Below are 21500 nucleotides of genomic sequence, written 5' to 3'. Positions count from 1 at the left end.
CGTAACAGTTTGCATAATATTATCATATCATAACAAGTTTAGCAGCGTTAGCTAATTGCCAAATCTGCCTGTGTTTCACCAGGACTTCTCTCAGACATTCCGGACCCTGACGGCTTCTTGCAGGACCTGTTGAACTCTGTGCCCTGATCGTATTAAGTACTGCAGTTCACTGGACTTTGATTGCTCTGCTCAGTGCAGGTGTCCCTAAACATGCAGGCTGTCCACTGGACAAAGCTACATGCTACTTCAAGGACACCTTTCAATCGGGGCTTGGGCTCCCAAAATTCTGTCAACTCACCCACACTCATACTCACAAGTTCTGCTTCTAATCTGCACCTGGGTTTGTTCTTCTACCGTGTCTTCAACTATAACTCTCTTAAAACAGAAATAATATGTGTAGTCTGACGAGTTAATGCATCTCTTACAAACGTTTCTGTAACATCTAATACACTGAAACACCCATTCTGTGTCGTTTGGATATGTGGCAGGTGATTAAAAAAAAAACACAGTTGAAGTTAAAAAATGTATATGGGAATTTGACTATGTAAGAGCTTTTATGACTTTTTGTGTTTTCCCTTTTTTTTTTTTTTTGTTTGATTTTGAGTTAACTTCCAGAATGACCGAGAGTTACTTCACAGGAGTGTGAACTAACCTCTTCATGTCATGCACTATGTTTCTGGGCTTTTGCAGTGCTGTTTAACAATCTGATTGTATTTTGTGAGAAAGGCAAGGCCTGATGCTGGTTGAAGAAACAACGCGCATTCGTATAAGGATACTTTTTCCTCTTATTATTATTATTGTTATTATTATTATCAAAAACAAAATTATTCAAAAAGAAAGAAAAAAAAGCTAATTAACATGTCTGGTTTGTCCCATACAAATGAAATGCATTCTGACCTGTAAAGAGTTTTACCTGCATAAACAGTGAATACTGAACAACTGTCAAGATAAACGAATAAAAGGGCCTGCATCTTTACTTTTGGGAATCATTTTTATTCTGTCACTGTGTAACACCTTGTTGGGTTTTATTTCTGGTCGTCATCTCTCAGCATTTCGCTGTGTTGTTTCCGTTTGATTATTTGTCTTCCACATGACCGTACAAGAAGACCGATAACAAAAACATCCTGCAGACACGACTGTTTTCCCCCAGAGACATTTCAGTGTGGTAAGGAAGGTGCTGCTGGGTTTATTCTCAGTGATGAGTTGTGGTTCTTCATATTAATTCATATATTAACACCTGTCAAAAGGTGTCCTTATGCTCAGAGCTGAATGCATGGTATGGAGTTTGTTTTAGGAAACAAAACGAAAAAAACAAAAAAACAGCTAGTGTTTATTCGCCTATTCCCGCTGCTATAATGTTCAACTGTCGCTGAATGTCTGCTATTTGGATTAACTAAGAAAGAATAAAGCTGTAATTATTCCATATTTGACTCATTGTGATATATGGGTTTTAAGTACAAAATCAAGATTTACACGTCTTCATTCTATTTATCATAGATACCTTAATGCACAGAGGTTCAGGTTCTTAATTACATTACAAGGAGCGGGATATAAGTGTTTCTGTCAGTATCATAGGAGTCGATAAAATCATAGGCTTGTCAATACCAAGTACAACACGCGGTGGGTTTGTCCACGCTTTATGTTGCCATATTCACACAACGATTAAATTAGATTTATGTACCTTTAACTTGTACCTTTAACTTTTGTAGGGTTAAAAAAAAATCTTGATCCTCAGAAACACCTGTTAAAATGTTCCGAAAGTTGTGGGTGACATGTTTGAATAATTTCTATGCATTATGGGAAATATGTTTAAAACGTAAATATAATGTGGTTTATTTTGTGTTGCCTGGTGCTTGCCGAGACTGTGCGGTGGTTGCCCGGTATGATGTTGTCATCGAGAAGGCGGGGCAAAGTCTCGGTTGATCTCCCTAACGTTTTTCGTTAGAAGTGTTTTTAAGAGACGGTAACACGATCGTTGCGCACTGAATGAACAGGGGGATGCAAGTCTGACCTGCTTTTCTCGCGAAATGGCTCTTCTCGGTCACGGATGAACAGTCGAGAAATGATCCAAGAGATGATTATCAGTTGTCCTCGGCGAATTACCGTCAAATATACGGGCATGTAGCCTATGTCTACCTCTGTGATAGGCTACCTATAAGATAAACATTCCAGATGGATTATATATTTCACCTCCGACTAGGCTCCAAGAAGATTAAGTTTGTAACCAACAAGTAGATAAAACAGTCTTTGTTTTCTTCTATACACTAAAATGATCTCTTTTTGTAGCAGTAGGTTTTTAAAATGAAATGTAAAATTGGCATTGAGAGAACATTCACCGCCTTGATGCCTTACCGGGGGGTCTGTGGAGTGGGCTACTGGCCTTAAGGGGCGGTGGACGGAAATACAGTTGCACATTGTGAAATCACTGGGAAATCGGAGGCTGCGATGGATTTGTCTCGTCGTTTTTCAGACCAAATTATGAACCCGTTACTACCCACGGAGGCATCGGCATCGGCATCCCTTGCTTTGCCAATGGGTCCAAACAGTGGAGCTCTTGCTACCGGGTCTGGGACAACGGTCTCGAGTGCATTGAGAAATGATTTGGGATCGAACATTCATGTGCTGAAAACACTGAATCTTCGCTTTCGCTGCTTTCTTGCTAAAGTTCATGAGTTAGAACGAAGAAACAAACTGCTGGAAACTCAGTTGCAACATGCTTTGGAACAGTCCCGTTACCGTGCCCTTTTTAATCGTGAACAAGGAGTGCAAACCGATGTGGAGCTACCAGTTGCCGGGTCGTTGGTCCAGTCGCGTTACCCTGGTAAAATCTGGAGTTTCTCCCACATCCGAAGATATGGGGGACAATATGAGGCTCTTCTAGGGCCGGGGGTGTCCTGGACGCATCCGGACGGTGTTGGCGTTCAAATCGACACCGTCACTCCAGAGTTAAGGGCCCTTTATAATGTTTTGGCCAAAGTTAAGCGAGAACGAGACGAATACAGGAGAAAGTGAGTTTTGTTTTGACGTTTCCATTGTCCATCTTGTCTTTTGCGGCGAGCAGTTTCATACTATATAGTTAATTTTCGCTTAAGAGAAGGCTATTTAAGGCTTCTCTGTCAAGGGGCACTACAAGCCCTTCAGAGATCCGCTGTGGTGATTAGGAAACTCCTGTACGTTTGCTTGCGTTTCAGCTCATATGAAAACACAACGAAGGTTTAACTCAAGAAATCATACGTCGTTTATATTAGGGGCTGTTCATACAGTTCGTTCAGTTGCGCACAGAGTGTGAATTATACAATGACAATCCGGGGTGGGGGTGGGGGGGTCAACTTCTTCTCCAGGGCTATATAGCATAGGATATATAAATGTTTCGACCCCCCTGAACTGTTGTGTTTTACCTTCATTTTTTTTTGGGGGGGGGGGGGGGGGAGAGAGGGGTCCAAGTCTTAATTAAATCCCCCAGTAATTCGCACACTGATTGCACATGTGATTTACGTGGATATCCTCGCTATCATGACGTCACTTGGGAATCAGAATATTCACATTAAGATATCGTTTCAGATTTCAGCTGTGGAGAATTGAAATACTCAAAAGATTTGTTGTTTAGTTCTGTACGTTTCCGTTCGCGGTGTAAAATTATCTGCAAATGAATATTTCCACTTCATGTTACATACCCAGTTCTCTACTTTAGTTCATAAATCGGAATACTTTACAGATCCTGTTGCCGCATATTTGTTTGAATAGGGAAGCGTGAAAGCCAAGTGTGGTATTTTACAGCGCATTTCCATTAAAGAGACAGAAATGAAGAAAAAACATTGCAAAATAGCTGTCCTTTTTTATTAACGATCTTGCTGCAGGCAACACCACAATACTTCTTGATTCATAAATGAACACGATCTTTAAGCATCAAGAACAAAAGTTCCACACAGTGTATCATTTCTAAATTATGTCTGTATGCAGTTCAGAGAGGCAAGAACAAAACTTTTGTTCCAAACTTTTTTTTATCTCCTTCGCGTGAACTGGATCTCAGGCAAGACAGGGAAAAGTATACACGCACGCAATCCTTGATTGTATCTTGAAAATATTTCCTATTCTCTTGAGACCACACACACCAAAGAGGTTGATGTATGAATTGTCCATATTGTAACTCGAGATGAATGGTTAAATGAGGTGGTCTCATCTGAACTACCACGTAATCTCATAGGCATCCTAATATCCTTCTGAATATCTGGCGAGTCATTCAGTACTTACATTTTTGGTATGGGAAATTCTGTGATGGCGGGAATTTAATTGGTACCACAATGGATAAGGATTGTCTGTGTTTCTGGCATCTACAGATAACTTTTTCCTTTTCTCAGCATTAGGGAAAACTGCATTTGACTGATTTGTGAATTGCACAGAAGTTCTCTTACAGACATTTGTCTCGCGCAGTGGGTTTAATCTAGAAAAAAACAGAATCCATCTAATTTCCTGAAGGCTTAGATTTCTTTTTTAAGAGTCATATCCTTTGATTCTTTAGTCCTCACAATAACAGTATTCACAGTGGGAATGAGAACAGGTTCGAATTCTTACATTTTCCTGAGAAAGCTGTTATAATCCATTGTTAAGGAGAGCTCCTAATAATAGAGCAGGTGAACAGACTGAGCTAGCTAGTCCAGAGGAAGTATGTGGCAGCAGTTGGTGAGGTGAGTGTAGACAGTGTCTCTGGGAGAGTGGGAAGGCTGTTTCTGTGTCAGCTGGCACAGGGATTGGAAAAGATCATGTCCTCAGCTGTTTGCAAGGAGCCAGCAGGACATGGTATGATGCTTTGAGACACACTCAACATCTAATGCCGTGCCAGCCATTTCCATTAATCTTAGATGGAGGCCGGAGAGCACTTAGTGTGAAGTGAAAGTGATTTGTTAAACAACAAAACAATGCACAATGTTTGGACCATTTATTAAGCAGACAAATTGCAGGGTAGCAAGCTACAGAATGCAAAAAGGATTTCTGTGGAAACACTTAGGTTATAACAGTTACCTTACAGGTCTGTCTAATCTCACATTTGTGTGTAGGTATGTTGCACATATGTTTATAGCTGTCCTCGTCTGATCTATTTAAAGACCCTTTCACACAGAAAGCTTGAGAGACCACACCCATGAGAGTTGAGTAGCAGGGTCCATCTGTGTGTGCGTGTGTGCGCGCATGTGTGTGTGTGTGTTTGTGTGTGTGTGTGTGCATCTGGGAATGAGTATGCTTCATTCCTTCAGCTTCCTCAGCCCTGAGGAATGCTTTGTCAGGTCTTTTTGGGAGTTTCAGGCCATGGTATGCACTCTGCTTTACTAAAGCATTCAGTTATGCTTGTGATGTATGAGTTGCTCTCATATAAGGTATTGTCTTAAAAATTTACATGTGAAGCCCAGAATTGTTTGTCTTATTTAAGCTGAGCACAGCCTTGCTTTTCAGTAATTAATTTAGCAAAGCACTACTTAGTAAATACAATCTTGGTGAAACTTAATAGATTGATATATATATATATATATATATATATATATACTGAAATATGGAATCTATGTACATATTTCAACTATATATCGATGGAGTGTTCTCCTGGGGAAAATATTCATGTCTTTGGTTTGACATGTTGATTTAAATCAGGACTGGATGTGATCCTATGAGTGAGGACCAAACCATAAACATCATTGACCACTCCTGCTTTGCATTGTAAAAGCGACATCATTGTCTCTGAAGCCAGGACACATGCTCTTGGGATCTGATCTTCTCACCCTTCCAGACTCTGTTCACTGACCCAGATAAACCAGGCTTAAAAGCCCATGGTGCTGGAGGTCTAGCTAGGATGGGCAGAGAGGTTTCAGAGGGTTGCCTCTTTTAGAGCTCAGATCTTTTTGTATGGGGCTGAGTAGTGAGTGCAGCAGGATGAGGTCATCTCTCCAGAGCCCTCTCAGCAGTGGTGCCTCAGTGGTCAAGAACTGAGAAGAAGCCACATGGCTTTGGGAAGTTCCCCAGCTCCCAGAAATCAGACACGATTTGGCTGAGGTGCAGCTGGCTTCTCTAGGTCACTGTCCATTCACATGTATGTTGTGGCTTTTATTCAGAGATTTATTTTCAGATTTTTCATTGCTTGAGTCCACAGACAGTTGAAATCACTCATTTAGCTGTTGACATGGGGATGATTTTTGTTTGTTTTTTGCTATGTAGATTATTTACTGAAACATGCCTAAGCTGATGGTGTTTGGTGATAACAGGTTATGATGTTGTGGTCTTGTCAGGGCTGGTTAGGAAGCTGTTTGCCATTCCTTGGAATAAGTGGGAAGGACCTCTGTCCATCAGCCCATATTTTTCAGGGAAATTTAATGGAATTTCACACACTCATTTCCTTGATTGGTCCCTCAGCTAGTCAGCCAAAGTCATGCCAGTTTTTAATCAAAGATGTTATTTAGTTTGTTCCTCTTTATGATCTGAACAATACTTAATTACTCCATAATAGCTAATATGGTTGACTTCCCTGAAAGAAATCCCACCATGCATAGATTCACCGGACCAAAAATGCTCATTTGGTCATGATAATTGTTTAGATGATGCATACAGGCCTCCAGAATGACTGAGCCAATTGTTTGGCTTAACAAATTTCCACTGAGTGACGTGCCGACTGAGATGTAGGCAAATCCTGTGTGATGCACAATGTTGTCCTTTCATGTGCAGTTATGGTGTGGTAGACATGCAAATTCCATCAACAGGCTGATTCGCATTTCTATACCTCATTAAAAGGAGCGCTTTGACCTGCACTGTTCTCACTGCTTTCACCTAACAGGGTTTATTTGCACCTATGTCAGGTCATAAAAGTTCAGGTTTGTATTGGGGGGCTGCCTTCCTATTTAAATGGCCTTTATCTGAGTTGACATTCAAGGAGACATGATGCAGACTGATTGAAACCAAATACTTAAATGAGGACAACCTTTGACAAAAATAAAGTTTGTGTTCCAATAACTAAGATGGATTCCTGCTTCTGCAAAATGTAAGTACTTGGAATTTTCCAAGTTGCACACAAGAGCAAGGTTGTGTGACTGTATGGCCTGAAAATGGCCTTTTTTTCAGTGGGAGTCCTTGTCTGATTAAATGTTTTCTCTTAAGGATTTTTCCAGTGTGTGTTCTCTGTGTGTGTGTGTATGTGTGTGTGAGAGAGAGAGGAGAGAGATCTCATGTCACGCATCAGTGGGTGTAGTGTGTCTAAATATTGATCAGATATCCAGTCCAGGCATTCCCTGATTTTCCAGACGGAAACAGACGGGCATGACAGAAGCTTCCCTAATGGATTACACATACACATCTGTTTATGTGTGTATGTATTGTTGATGTCGATAAAGAGTGCTACTCTCCTATCCCAAGATGTCAAAACTTTCTATAGTTTTCACTGAAATTTTTTTCTCAAGGTTTGTTCTTTGTCAGTGCTATTAAAAACACTGCCTTTTGTTAACAAGGACAATGTTAGTTTTTCCATTGTGGTACAGATGTTAAATTGATAAAGGAATAGATATTTTGAGGTGTTTTTGAAGAAAGCCTGTCATTGTCATCCTGAGATTTATACACACTCAAGTGGTGGCTAAGATTAGACAGAGGGTATGAGGTCAGTTCTGATTTTTCACCTTCATGCAGGGTCCTGCTTTAATGACTGTAAGAGACCTGTAATGAACCAGCTGTATGAGGGTAGCCCATATGAAACTCAGACATTACCAAGTCCATTCCTTTGATTAATCTCAGTAGTTGTGCGTGTCAACAAAGTCATGGTCAGGAATAAAAATTGTAGCTTACTGTTGTAGCTACTCTGAAAACACTAGTGAAATACACAGGGTTTTTTTGTGTTTTACTTCTTTCAAAAACATTCACTATATGATAGCAGCACTCAGAGCTAATTGCCATGGTTGTCAGAGAAATGGATTTCATATCGTTTGTGAAGGAATGGGAGATCTAGCTGGTGCTGGTGTCTTGGCAGAACAAACAGTCCCCTAATGTAATTGCTGTCTCTCTGTGGCTTCATTCACTTTGATGCCAGTACCATCAGAGAGACAGTCCCTTAACCCTGCCTATTCTTGAGTTTAGACATGGTGCAAGTTCTTCTCTAAATTTTCACAGTCTGCGTGTGTGTGTTTCTGAGGGTATGAATATCTCATGAGCTCTTGTCTCTTGGAAGGCTTTGCTAGCATAGTACTTTCATTCAGTTGCACGCTATGCCACATCCCCTTCAGACTGAGTTTCTGTCTGCTCCTTAAAATAATTTTTTTTTTTGAGTTTTCAGAGCTTAACGTGGTTTAGCGGGAACAAACACTATCACTGACATACTCCCTTTCAGTTCAACTTTATTGTGAAAGTACTCCGGGTTTTCGTTTCTCTCACCATGTCTCTGTGAATCAGTAGCTTGGAGTCAGACGTGCCAGGAATGTATGTAGCCACCATATATCTCGTGCTGATGGAAAACCCATTTCCCTCTCACTTGGTAGAGTGAGTGTGTTTCCCAGCATAAAGCAGTGGTCCTGTCGCACTGCCCCAGAATCTCTTCATAAATCAGAGCGCAGTAGGATGTGCCAGGGCTCAAAATGTATATTCAACTTGAATATCTAATAACATAATTCGTTTCCCTGGAAGAGAGAACATTTGAAAAATTGTCCCCTAAAGGCCAGTGTAACTTTATTGCTTGGTATGGGTTGTGTGTTATTTCTGCTGGTGTTTAGTCCTGATCGACTGGTTCAGGCTGTAAAGGTTCAACTTATGTGATTAATGTTATTTTAGTCCAATGTTAGCCAGCTATGCATTGTTATTAATTCTTTTATTCCCCCCGACATAAAGAAATCACGTTTCTGTATAGTGGTACGCTGTATCGATTCAACAATGCAGGAAATACAGTATTCAAGGTAAAATGATGTTTTTTATGTTCATTATTACGATCAGCATAGCAGGATTAGAGCAGACAAATTACTGTGACCAATCTCCAATCGGTCCAGTAGACTCAGTCATCCAGTATAATCATGGGGCCTTAATTGTCGCTTTATTTAAATTGATCATTTATCTTTTCTGTCTGTTTGTAGAAGTAGGCTTAAGGGCTTGTTGACGAGCTTAGCCATAAGCATCAGTTTCGGTGCAACAATAGCTGTCAGTTCAGGCACTCAATGCATAAGCCCTAATAAATAGTTGTGTCAGTGGCTCTCATAATCATGAATAACAAATTTGGCTGTCATGGTTATGTCATAATGAAGATGCTTTATGCACTGTAGTAACTGAGATGTGTTGGGCACTGTGTGTTGCTCCTGCTAAAAGCTGAAAGTTCCATGAATCTTCCATTTCCGAACATTCATGTCCTCGACCTTGAAATGACTTTGACTTGTGTGCTTTGTCTGATAAAGTAGCTTACTGCATACTTTACTGGGGTTGGTTGTCAGTAAACCATGCATCAAGATGATATTAATCTAAAGCTCTTATTTCCTAAGCAGTTTTATGTGCATTTAAATATGTTTCATTTTACAATATAGATATTCCAAAATCATGGTTTGTCCCAGTCTCAGACTTGAAGAAGATACACACTGGGATTGTAGTCCAGTCTAGCCCAAGGCTATTGTGAGAGAGGTATGCTGTCTATTGTTCCCCTCCCCATGCATGCAATGGGAGCCTATTGAGCAGGAAGGATATGAGTGCATTGAGGTGGTCTTGTCTTGCCCAGGTTCAGATGCATTTGAATACCTTTTCATACTATAGTAAACCTCCCCATAGTCATCATGCTTTTGTACTCACCCTCTCTCTCTCTCTCTCTCTCGCTCTCTCATCTGAAGAACATTTTGCCCTCAATTGGAAGAGACAGTTCTGATTGAAACACTGGGGAAGGGTATGTCTGTCCTCTCGGGGGATTTGGTTTTTAAAACTGCATCCTCTATCAGAACAATGGGGCAGAAATGTAATTTGACCTCTCTCATGAACAGAGTGAGGCCATACCTTATAAACCTATTTAATCCTCCATTTACAGTCACACCGTATGGCTTACACAGTTATGAAAAGCAGTGTACACAATACACATATCTACACACATGTTAAATAATGGCCTTGTGTGGACCAAATAGTAAGAAAAGGACATTACGTAGTGATTCTACACAAGCTGAAGTAACAGAAGGCATAACGCGCAGTCTGGACCCTGTGGAGAGAGATGGAGCTCAGCAGAGGAAACGAATGGAGTCGGGTTTCAGGAGTGAGCTGCTGTCTAGTCAGTTTCATTAGAGGCTCTCACACACTGAGGGACTCTCAGCTTGTCCTCTGCACCGTCTGCCCAGACAGATCTAGGCACAAGCTCCATTTACTATGGACCTTTATGTCAGTTATGCTTCTAAAATTGCATCTGTCCCAGTGCCTGACACTGCACCGTTTATAGCATTTGTTTTTGAGCCCAGTCCTACTCAGCGTTTCTTATACTGCTTTCACTCTAGAGGTTCATCTTATTGGAGCAATCCAGAACTGTGCTTTGGCTACAGTGCTGATATCAGAAGAAGCACCACACAGAAGACACTAGAAATCACTTTTCCACAGAGTCACTCTCTTATTTTCCAAAACATTGAGGGCTAAACTAAACTAACGAATTGGTAGTCATTCGCTTTGCTGTTGATCAAATCAACGGACTGTTCTCAAAGAATTAGGAGATCAGGAGAAAGCCCTCATTGACTGTCTGCTCCAGCATAATCCATGAAATATGCAAGAGATTGGAAAACAGGACTCTGAATAGGTCATTTAAGTACAGTGCAGAATGAAAAAAGAAGATTTGGCTCGTCTGTGTACCACAGGAGGAAATGCCTGAGAGTTATACAGGAACGTCTGGATCCAACACTGGTCTTTATGAGCAAATTTGCCATTTACTAGCAAGATTTCCAAGCAAAGACCACTAAACATTGATGCTACAGCATTGCATTCTTTAACTTCTGTTTGATGTTTCTGTTCTCTTTGCAGGCATAATCCCTTTCTTTCTAACATTTAATTTTCCACTCTATTGTCATTCTCTGAAAGCACTATTCAAACAACTATTCTTTTCCTTACTGAGCCTTCGCTCAGAACTTTTTTTTTGTGACTAGCCAGTAAGTCAGTAGACTTAGTGGAACTCTTTGGGTCTTTGATGTGTTTGCCACATGACCTGTCTGCTTCTTAATCAGCCCTTGTTCCTACAGCAACTTGGCAGGTGTGTTAGACTAAACCTCAGACTACTTCAACAATGCATTACAAAACACACTCGACTGCCTCGAGACAAATCAAAACAGTCTGAAAACCCTGGACCGTGGGAGAGATGGAAAGCATGCCGTGCATAGTGAACTGACTGTGTGTGTGTGTGTGTGTGTGTGTGGAGATGTGTATTTGTTTGTATGTTATCCAGCTGCTGCAAACTGTAGAAGAAAGACTTCATTTGGAGAAGAGCCCAGACACACCAAACTCTCAAATGAAGCTGCCAAAGAAATCTATATATTTTTTTTTTTGGAAATTAATTATGTTGAGTTTAAATTGAAATGCCTCCTATCGAAGGGACTGTGCATGTAATTGCAAAGGCAGTGGTATTTATTAAAATGCAGTCAGTTGAAATACGGTTTTGCTGATTGTTGTAGGCACAGACAACCACAGCAATGAGGTGAGCGAATCACTGTGATCAATGAGGAGTATCAAGTGGTTTTCTGGTGGTGAGAGCTGCAGATATCTGTGCTTATCATCTGCGCTGGAAATTGAGTTCGGCCTGGAAAGACTGTGAGGCACCTTTTGTCTCGTCGGTGGGAAGGATTAGAGAGGAAGTCATGTCGGGTTGTGTCCAGGCAGTGATGTCATTGTGACTCAGTGTTCTTACATGACTGTAAGGAAAAGATCTATACAGGACATATTCTGGCACACTGTGACTACACTGGAAACCCTGCAGTCAAGGAAACGTTCCACCTATTACACATTAAGGGATGCGGTGTGAATCACTGAGGCTACAAAGCAGGTGACAGTGAAAGAATCCTCTGCCACCATAAACATTTAGGGAAAGATTCTCAGTGTGACAACACAGAACAAAGACAATGGCTTAATGAGTCTGTGCACTCTCTTCAGGTTTTATTAGTTTGCTTGCGTAGTCTGTTGTGCACTCTTGCTACCATGGTGATTGTTAGGAGGTTTGCTAGTATTTTCGTGCATCTGTTTGTACGGCTAGCGTGTGCTATCTTATTAATTGAACAGAGCTAAAAAGAACAGAGCGCTATGCTCTTCACTCTTAATTGTATGATGCTACTGTCCAAGGGAAAAACAACCAACTGCAACTTTTTTTGAAACAATCTTTAAATTATAATGGTTTAGTTTAAACCTATATTGAAGGTGTCTTTAAGTTCTTATACAAAATTAAAGAGCCATTAGTGGTCCTCTGGGTTTCATGAAAGAATTTTGATATACACTATTAAAAATTCAAATTTATAAGAGAACAGGCTTATGACAGCTGGCAAGACAAACTATAAGCTGGTGATATACAGTTTTTGATCATATGCCCTGGTTTTCATTGAGAATTTCAATCTCAGCCTTTTCAACCCCCTCTTGCAAAATACTGCTCTTTGTAAAAGCCAGTGTGTTTAGGGTTACGTTTGCCTGACCTGCGGACTCTATTGACCAGTAGTGTGTGTGTTATGTTCCAGATGGGAGGAGGAGCTGTCCAGACGCCAGCAGATGGAGTCCACGGTGAAAACACTGCAGGAGGTGAGAGGGCTCATCAATGCCACAATGACATCTTAAATCACACTGCCCTTTACCCATCTCACAACACCTTCTGCTGGCTTCTACTTTCATTTCCTCATTCAAATGTGTTGGCTTATACCAGTTAGCTTGATTTTGGGGGGGTGGGGGGGTGTTCCCGATTTTAAATGGAAGAAGTTATGCAACGCAAACACTCAGATCATGTTTCATTCAAACTGACACAGGTGTGCCATAAGACCTAAGCGGTGGTACAAGGTGGTGTTTCCTCACTAAATGTTCATCCATATATGTTACATTCCCTAAAGTTAAAGCTCTTACTATGGAGAAGACACATTGACTTCCAGAACACAACCTTGACCTTTTCTGGCTTTTCACTGAACTGTGAATAAACATTGCTTAAGGATGTAGTGTGAGTAGGACTACGCCTCTGAATTAAATTTGAAATTCCCTACATGGTTAACAAGAATATGTTGAATCTGAGCGGATTTTTTTTTTAATTAAATTTTATGCATGATTAGTTCACCATTAAATGTGGCGTGGTGTAGTATATATCACACACCGTTAGCATTGTCTGCTCTCTGTGTCCAGTTATTATAAGGCGCTTTCGCACCGAACAGTTCTAGGGTCTAATTCGATAGGAACTACCCCCTGTGGAGCTTCCCCTAGAACTACATTCGTTCTAGGGCCTTTTTTCTGTTTGCTTTCGCACCGCCAGTAGGAACGCTGAAGTGACGTAAGCCGGCCGACGGTATAGCAGCTAAGAGCTGTTGTTTATGACTAACCAGGATAGCTGCACATTTTGAAGTACAAATTTAATTACTTTTTAAATACCTCCAAAAGGAAAAAAAGAACCATTACTGCGGCAAAAGAAATCGACAAACTAGACTACAGTATACGCAATGAGTTTTATTGAATTTGAATGACAGAAATATTGATTGCACATTAGATAACCTATAACTGCCTTCTCATTAACGAAAATAAAACTGTATGGCGATAGACCCAGTCCAATGGAGAAAATAATTTCCCAATGCATTTATGCATTTACCACCGCAGTAGCAGTGAATGACTTGATGGGCATAGTACTTTTCGGGTGCTAGCTTAGCGCTTGTGCCTGACCCTTGCTCGCGGCATCGTGTTTTTTCCCCCCCCTTTTTCCCCGCCGCAGCCCTAAAATCGTAAGCTGGATAAACACATTCTAATTTTAGGTTAAAATGCGGATCACAGCCACACAAGCGGACACACAAGCACCTACCGAAGCGGAGTGTACGGTACCTCTTCAATGTACAAATATATATTGGACGTTGCAAAATGGTCATTGTTGGGGGATATAAAATACCGGTAAAATAAAACATAAAAACCATGTGCCTCCTCCTACAATTCCAGACATTTTGAGACATGAATATCAAAAGCTAAATGAAATACGTTCTAAGACTTTATATTTTGCACGGATCTTTAAAAATGGCGGTTGCAATCATCGTATACCTGCGTCTGGACCAATGGCTGTACACCTACGTCACAAGGTTCCTATTGTGCTGCAAAAGTACCTACCCTGAAGTAGGGGCGAAAAAAGCCCCTCAAAACGGCGTTCTTAGAACTAAAATCGTTCTAAGTTCCTGCGGTGCGAACACGCCAAAAGGGGGTACTTTCTCCAACAGTTCTAAGAACTATGAAAAGTTCCTCCGGTGCGAAAGCGCCTATAGTTCCCGTAGCTGCCCAGACCCTGTGCCTTTTGTCTACATCCTGAGCTGTTCTGGAAGTCACCACAGGAAAATCTTTTTTTTGTTTGTTTGTTTCACTGTACATTTCTTTACATATTTAAACAGTGTGTCATAACAATGTAATATAAAACATGAATGATCATGTGCATTTTTAGATTTACTTCTGGATGTGTGATTCCTCCCCCCACAGAGTGCTCAGGAGTCAGAAATCATACAGGAGGAACTAACAGAGAAAGTGGAACGACTGAAAACAGAGCTGGTGGTGTTTAAAAGTCTCATGACTGATGTAAGTGTGTTCCATATATCTCACATATTCCAGTGAGTGAATATAGAAGTCTCTTTAAATGCTTATCCATCAACACAAGCAAGCACTGTGTCGTTCCTAAACAGTGATATATACTCAACTGGCACCGTCATCTTAACACTTTATGACTACACGTTTATACCAGAAGTTATGCAAACACAAAATATCCTGTCCCCAAGACCTTTCATCTTGCTGTCAATATGTTTGCCCCGAATATTTTCATATTCAAACATACATTTAAGGAACATGTATACCCTGGAAATGGGTGAGAGCAACATTTGCCTAATAACACACAGGAGCAATTCTGTATATTTGATCTCAGCATTAGAAAACAGTCAAATATTGGAACATTTAGGCAGTTTCAGCAGAACTCTTCAGGCAAATTCCTTTGGCTTCAGTAGAAGCCTACAGATTACCTCAGACAAACAAGCAGTAGATCAGACAAGCTTCTGGTCCGCACGCACAGATGCTTATTGTGCTCTTCGCTTTCGTCCGGTAATAAAGCACAGCTGTGAGCCGCTCCCTGCTTTATGTTCCGGAGGGAATTCGTTGACACTGTTCTAACGTATTTCCAAAGAGTCACACAGGCTCCCATTGAAAACGTTTCAACACTTCCCCCACCCATATGTACATGTGGTTAACTCCTCATTGCTAAATCTGTGTTAACGGTTTGCTTTTGAAAAGATGTTGTATGATATGTATGTTGTATGAGTACTGAACATCCTGTATGAAAAGAGTTCTCTTTAAATTTCCTCTGTTCTATCAATACCCTAAATAAAGCATGTTTGGGGATTACACTTCATAACTAGTGGCCCTTGTTTAAGATCAGTGGAGACCAGGGAGAAGAACCTGAAGTGGAAAGAAAGGCTAAAAAGTCACACACCTTCTCTCTCATTGTCTCATTCTCTCTCTCTCTCTCTCTCTCTCTCTCTCTCTCTCTCTCTCTCACTGTCTCTCTTTCTCTCTCTGTCTCTCGCTCTCTCTCTCTCCCTGGAAGTCCTTAAGCATAGTTTGATGACCATGAAGCCACAGTATCTTAGGGCTGTTTCACCTGAATCTGTTCCACATTACACTCCCAGCTTCAGAATAACCTGAGACTTGACCGTATAAAGTATAAAGAGAGTTATTTTCTCCTTTTTTTGAGGAGTGGTTCTGTAAACTACATTTTTAGGGTGAAGACATGTTGTTATCTTTAAACTTTTCCTTTCAGTCCATTCAGAGCATGGATGGATTAAAATACATATACTGAAACTCCCTATGTCCTCTGCTTTAAGTCAACATATATATCATAACTCTTATGGCATATCCCCATTGCTAAAATTCATACTTATTTTAAATAGATAAGGTAATATGGTCAGGATCTGAATGTGAACAAAATATCTTAACAGATCAGATGAATGGCATGTATACAGTGTATTTTCTTTTTACAGCAAATGTCAGACTTGGATACCAAAATCCAGGAGAAAGCCATGAAGGTGGATATGGACATCTGCAGGCGTATTGATATCACAGCCAAGTTATGTGATGTGGCCCAGCAGAGGAATTCAGAGGATATGACTAAGATGTTTCACACAAGCCCATCTAGAGCTGCTCCTGAACAGAACAGGGTACGTACAAGTCAGGCCACTCTGCTCCAGTTCTTTTCTCATCAGTGTTTTCTTCAGCCTCGTAATGTGTTTATTGATGGGTGAAATGAACCCCTCATGGTCCGTCTATGGTCTCTCTGAAGCACTGATTCATAAATATTACAATAGTTCTCAGAGTGTTTATTTAATCCACACCGTTCAGAGGATTACAGAACCTTTTTCTCTGTGTTAATATAAAACAATACTCTTGCATACTGTGCCCTCTCACAAGGACATACAGCGCTGTAATTGCCAGCTGAGCCAACTGATGTAAAATAACTCTGAAATTAACTGAAATTTTATATTGGACAGCAAAAGATGCATATTTGTCATGCCATATACACAGTGAGAGTTCTGTTGGCAAGGGAATATGTCAGCATTTTAGTCTGTACAAACCACCATTGAACCAAGTTAGATTTCAGGTTGTTATCTGTCAGCATTCTTTAAACTATTTACATGTGGTCTGTTTTGAAAGCCCATTCCTACAAGAATTCCCTCTCTCTGTTCTCTCTCTCTCTCTCTCTCTCTCTCTCTCTCTCTCTCTCACACACACACACACACACTCAGGCATAGTTCTTTAAGTGTGTGGCCAGTATTTATTGTTATTTGATGCAGAGGAGCCTGTGATGGTGCAGCCTGCCCTTGGGCCTGGCTGGATAGAGTTTAGATGGTAATGGAGCTGACAGTGTTCCTCTCTGTGTTGTAGGGTACAGTGGCTGTGGCATGCAGGAAGAAAGAGAATAAAGAAACATCAGAGGAGGAAAGTGGAGAGATGAAGGGAGACTCACAGACTGCAGAAGGAGAGGAGGAAGTGGCAGGATCTCTCAATATCACAGATGAGATGAAACGCATGCTCAACCAACTGTGAGCGTCTCATCCTCACTCGGAGGCTTTAATTTTGTCCCTCGCACTCTTAAAATCAAATCTGACCATAATGTCGTCTCTGTCCTGCTTTAAGGCACTCAGTGCACTCTTTTAATCTTCTAGTGCCACCAAGTGGCAATGTCTTGAACTGCACTGAGAGCATGTTAACGCATGACAAAACATTAGTTCCACTTGATATTTCTTATCGCTGTTCCTGTACACTTGTAATTTGCATTTGTGCTAGACCACCTTTCTTCCTACATAGATTACTCTGCACGCTTTTCTCTTTCTTGTCTTCTCCCTATTTTCCACGTAGATGTGGTAGCTGTTTTTGTTTTCCATGCCTCTTTTTTTTCTCCCTTCACTCTCCTTTTCTGTGTTGTGTGCAGAATATGCTCAGATGATTGTTGTCTTTGCCAGGAGGGAGACGTTTGACTTTGATGATGACTGTGACAGTTTGGCTTGGGAGGAAAATGAAGAGACACTGTTGCTATGGGAAGACTTCACCAACTATCACACACACACTGTTGGCGCTGCTGCCACCGCTGCTGCTGTCTCCACGGCATCTGAGAGCCACGGAGAAACTCAGGACCCTGTGAGTGTGCAGTCCTGCATGTCAAGATGCTTCTAATCACACACACTAAACACCTGAGATAATGAAAAACTACATGTTTAAGCTAAAACAAACCAAAAAAAAGAGAATTTTGTCAGTGCATTCAACAGTGTTATATGAATTCCTAATGTTGTGTTGATGCTTGTCATTAAAGGATTCGTATTTTGTTTGACATTTATGAATCTATCAATTGTGCAGAGGTTGCATAGGCTCCATATAACAGTGTTTGGTCTGAATATGCATGCTGTCTGTTCAGGTGTCAGGGGATGGAAGTCTGGGGAGCCTTATAGATGCTACTGAATCTCTCTTTAAAAGCAGAGAGCAGGAGTATCAGGCAACTATTGGACAAATTGAGGTAAGAAACAGACCATGCTTCAGATAATCAGTTATAAGGATTCAGGAGAATACGGTTTAGACCTGAAGATGAATTTATTGACAGTAGCGGCTGTATCAGAAAACATACTGCTCTACACAAAATGTACTTCTGCATCCAGTCTGAATGCTGGTGTTTTACAGAGAATAGTCTTTACACTGTTTTCATGACCTTTCATGACCAAACACATATAGAGCCCGAACGATATAAGCTTTTCAAACCGATACCGATTTCGATATTTGATGATTTAAAAACTCATTAATGATATATTGGCCAATATCCTTTTTTTTTTTTTCAGAAACACGTAACATAAACAAAGATTCTCACTAACATTTGTTATGTGTAGTTAAATAAGAATCCTCACCAAGATAACATGACATAATGTAGTTTAAAAATAAACATGTTTAGTTGTCATAAGTAGTATTTTCAACAAAGCTACAACAAAATATAGTAAAGTTTTGATAAATAATGCAGTAAACTGAAACAGTGAGCTAGAGTAAACGCTGCTGTTGAATGCATCTAATACTACATGACTGTAGTTGTGTCATATGGAGGACTTGGATTTCACAGTACACATTTGAAAGAGAAACTAGAGGGAGAAATGACAGGAACATTGTTTGTTTACTCGCTAGAATTACTATACTGTTTCATAAATGCACTTAATCAAGTTTGTCAACAGCGTAGTCTAATCCACTCAACTGCTGTAACATTAAACATAAATTTGATGTTTGACTGATTCTACCGGCTTTCATGTTACTGCAGCAAAACCAGACATGGCTGACATGAATGTCATAACATGGTTTAAGGATCTGTCGTCTGTCTCTTTTTTAATTGTCATTTATCGGCTGTTATAAATGCTGATACCGACTTATCTGCAATTAGCTCATATCGGCTGGTAACATCGGCATGGTGATTTATTGGTCAGGCTCTAATCCTGATTACACTGCTAGTCATGTCCTAGTCCCATTGACCCCAATCAGTGAGGGTTTAGACCTCGATCGATCAGACCAAAATACCTGAGCTCCGGCAAGACCTGTTTATTTAATTAGAGATGTTATGTTTTTCTTGGGGGGGGGTTGGCCTCTAGAGGGAGCTAGCTACTGCTAAGAATGACATGAACAGGCACCTGCATGAATACATGGAAATGTGCAGTATGAAACGGGGTCTGGATGTACAAATGGAGACCTGCAGAAGACTCATCAAGAGATCAGAGGCCACTGGAAGGTGGGTGTTTTCAGAGCCAAACATATAACAATTCACCATTCAGAGCTGAAATTGAAAATTCGTAAGTCAATAAGTCACTATAATGGATATTAAATGACAGGACATCATTGATTCAGCTGTTGCTTTGCTCTGTTAGGAGCTGAACATATTACTTTGCCTCTCTGACATAAATTAATATTCATTTTCATTGTTTTTTTCTAGTCCAAAAGGTGATGTATCATTAGAAAAAAAATGAGATGTTGTCTTGAGCTGCAGTGCTATTGTGAGACAGCTCTTCTGACTGTCTGGTCTGATTGTTCTTTGCCTCAGACACTCTCCGTCCTTCAGCTCTGTGGCCAGCAGCGACTCAGGGAACACTGACGACATGCAGGATGAGCTGGAGAGAGATGGAGAGAGGGAGAGAGAGAGAGATGGAGAGAGGGAGGGAGAGAGAGATGCAGAAGCAGAGGTCGAAATGAGTTGATGAACTGCCTTCTTTTGTCCTCCCCGGAGGATCTTTTTGTTCTTTTTTTTCTGACTTGACTTTTTTCAAAGTGCAAATATTGGTGCTTCAGATGCTATTCCAGAGGGAATGGCTGACCTCTCCTGCTTCACTAGCTTAAAGCAGAAATACAGATATCATCATACTGAAGCTGTGACCTCTTCATCAGCACTGCCATGGCATGTCTCTATCCTCTTACTCACTGCTTGCACAGAGCAGGATATTTACACAACAACCTCACGAAGGTGTGATTTTCACACTCCTTCACAGAGTGATAATTCCAAGGTAAACATGTGGTAAATATTTTTGAGAAAAAAAATGTATTTGGTGTTTTTGTGTTTTTGTACTTATATTACTAATCCCCTTCAGTAATTATTTCGTATTTGAAAAAATAGATTCATTACAACATCCAGACAGTTCATCAGCATCACCTGACAGCCTGCTTTAGAGGAAAAGCGTGCCTGAAACTCTGGATGTGGGATCAGTTTAGATATATTTGAATGAGTGATCATTTACATGGGCTATCAAGTGATGACTGATGATTCTGAGTGATGACTAATGTATAGACATATATTTGCCTGCTAACAGTAATGTCTCAAATATTAGTTTGAGGCTGTTTTAACAAAATTCTTTGTGTTCTATTCTGTATAGTTACGTGCAGGTTTCCCTTCCCTGCTCTGTTTAAGCCTGTGTAAAGTCAACCACTTGCAGCAATCCCTCAGAACTTGGCACAGCCATAACTGTACAAAACCAGTAGTAACACTGTGTATTAATCACTATGCAATAAGCTAGCCTTATTTTCAAACTAACTTGGAATGTGACAGACTGCTCTCCGTTTTGTAAAACAGTTGTTCCGTATTCATGAATTAAATATCTCTAGGTATCTGTGTAATTACTCCTCTTTTGTGACAGTGTGATGCAGGATGTCTAATAGCTTTTTCAGTGTTCTGAGGGTAGAGGATGTCCAAAAACTCTAACATAATAAAAATTCCAAACCTCGGAATGTGCCTACAAATATGCTGAACCCAGTATCTCTTTCTACTGCCTTATTACATTAGTTACCTTGTTACAAGTGTACAGCAGTCTTAAAACAGGATGAACATTTGCCTTAGCCATTTCTGTTCTTTCTGTTTTTCTTATCTTTTATCATTCATTATATGATAAATGTTGAAAATATTCAATGTTTTCAGGTGGCAATATGTGAATGGAAGTGCTGTTTGTGTTATTATTGCTTATATGTATCCCATGCATATTGCCTGTGTATTCTGGGAGCCAAAGTAAGCAAAAGGGATCTGATAGCTGTAGGCTTCTTTTGTTTTTAGTGTGTAGTATTAAAATCAGTAACTCACTTAAAGTCATATGGTCATTTCTGTGAAAAGGGCTTTGTTTACTAAATGTGATTTTAGAAAATCATTATGGGTGTGTAAAGTTAAAAAATGAACTATTCTTTATACTTTCTTTGCTGTTAAATGATCTTTGATTAATGATCATTGGACCAGCACTTACTTTATTTTTTGTAGTTTTGAACATTGACTCTGATTATATATACTTTTATTTTACATACCTTTGGGC

At 40.3% G+C, this 21500-nt stretch overlaps 2 protein-coding genes across 2 annotated transcripts in view; both read left to right on the top strand.

Moving 5' to 3' along the window:
• The window catches only part of ubr4 (ubiquitin protein ligase E3 component n-recognin 4), a 39147-nt gene extending 38171 nt beyond the window's left edge, over positions 1-976 (top strand). Inside the window, exon 106 of the mRNA XM_030769639.1 lies at positions 83-976. Coding sequence (XP_030625499.1) covers positions 83-147 — 65 coding nt within the window. The 3' untranslated portion in view covers positions 148-976. The remainder of the gene's footprint in view (positions 1-82) is intronic.
• Positions 977-2445: 1469 nt separating this feature from the next.
• iffo2a (intermediate filament family orphan 2a) lies at positions 2446-20859 on the top strand. Its single transcript, XM_030767758.1, has 10 exons — positions 2446-3008; positions 12669-12729; positions 14635-14730; positions 16179-16355; positions 17080-17237; positions 17658-17763; positions 18107-18205; positions 19311-19447; positions 19757-19843; positions 20841-20859. The coding sequence occupies exons 1-10, from the start codon at positions 2446-2448 to the stop codon at positions 20857-20859; spliced, it is 1503 nt and encodes a 500-aa protein (XP_030623618.1).
• The last annotated feature ends 641 nt before the right edge of the window (positions 20860-21500 follow it).

This window comes from Chanos chanos, chromosome 3 (genome assembly GCF_902362185.1).
Source record: "Chanos chanos chromosome 3, fChaCha1.1, whole genome shotgun sequence".
Lineage (NCBI taxonomy): Eukaryota > Metazoa > Chordata > Actinopteri > Gonorynchiformes > Chanidae > Chanos > Chanos chanos.
The sequence above is the reverse complement of the archived record's forward strand: the minus strand, read 5'-3'. Positions and strand labels throughout refer to the sequence as shown.

Coding starts and splice junctions, on each gene's coding strand:
- iffo2a (XM_030767758.1), top strand. CDS start 2,446: ATGGATTTGTCTCGTCGTTTTTCAGACCAAATTATGAACCCGTTACTA. Junction 12,730..14,634: donor CGGTGAAAACACTGCAGGAG/GTGAGAGGGCTC, acceptor CTCCCCCCACAG/AGTGCTCAGGAGTCAGAAAT. Junction 14,731..16,178: donor TTAAAAGTCTCATGACTGAT/GTAAGTGTGTTC, acceptor TTCTTTTTACAG/CAAATGTCAGACTTGGATAC.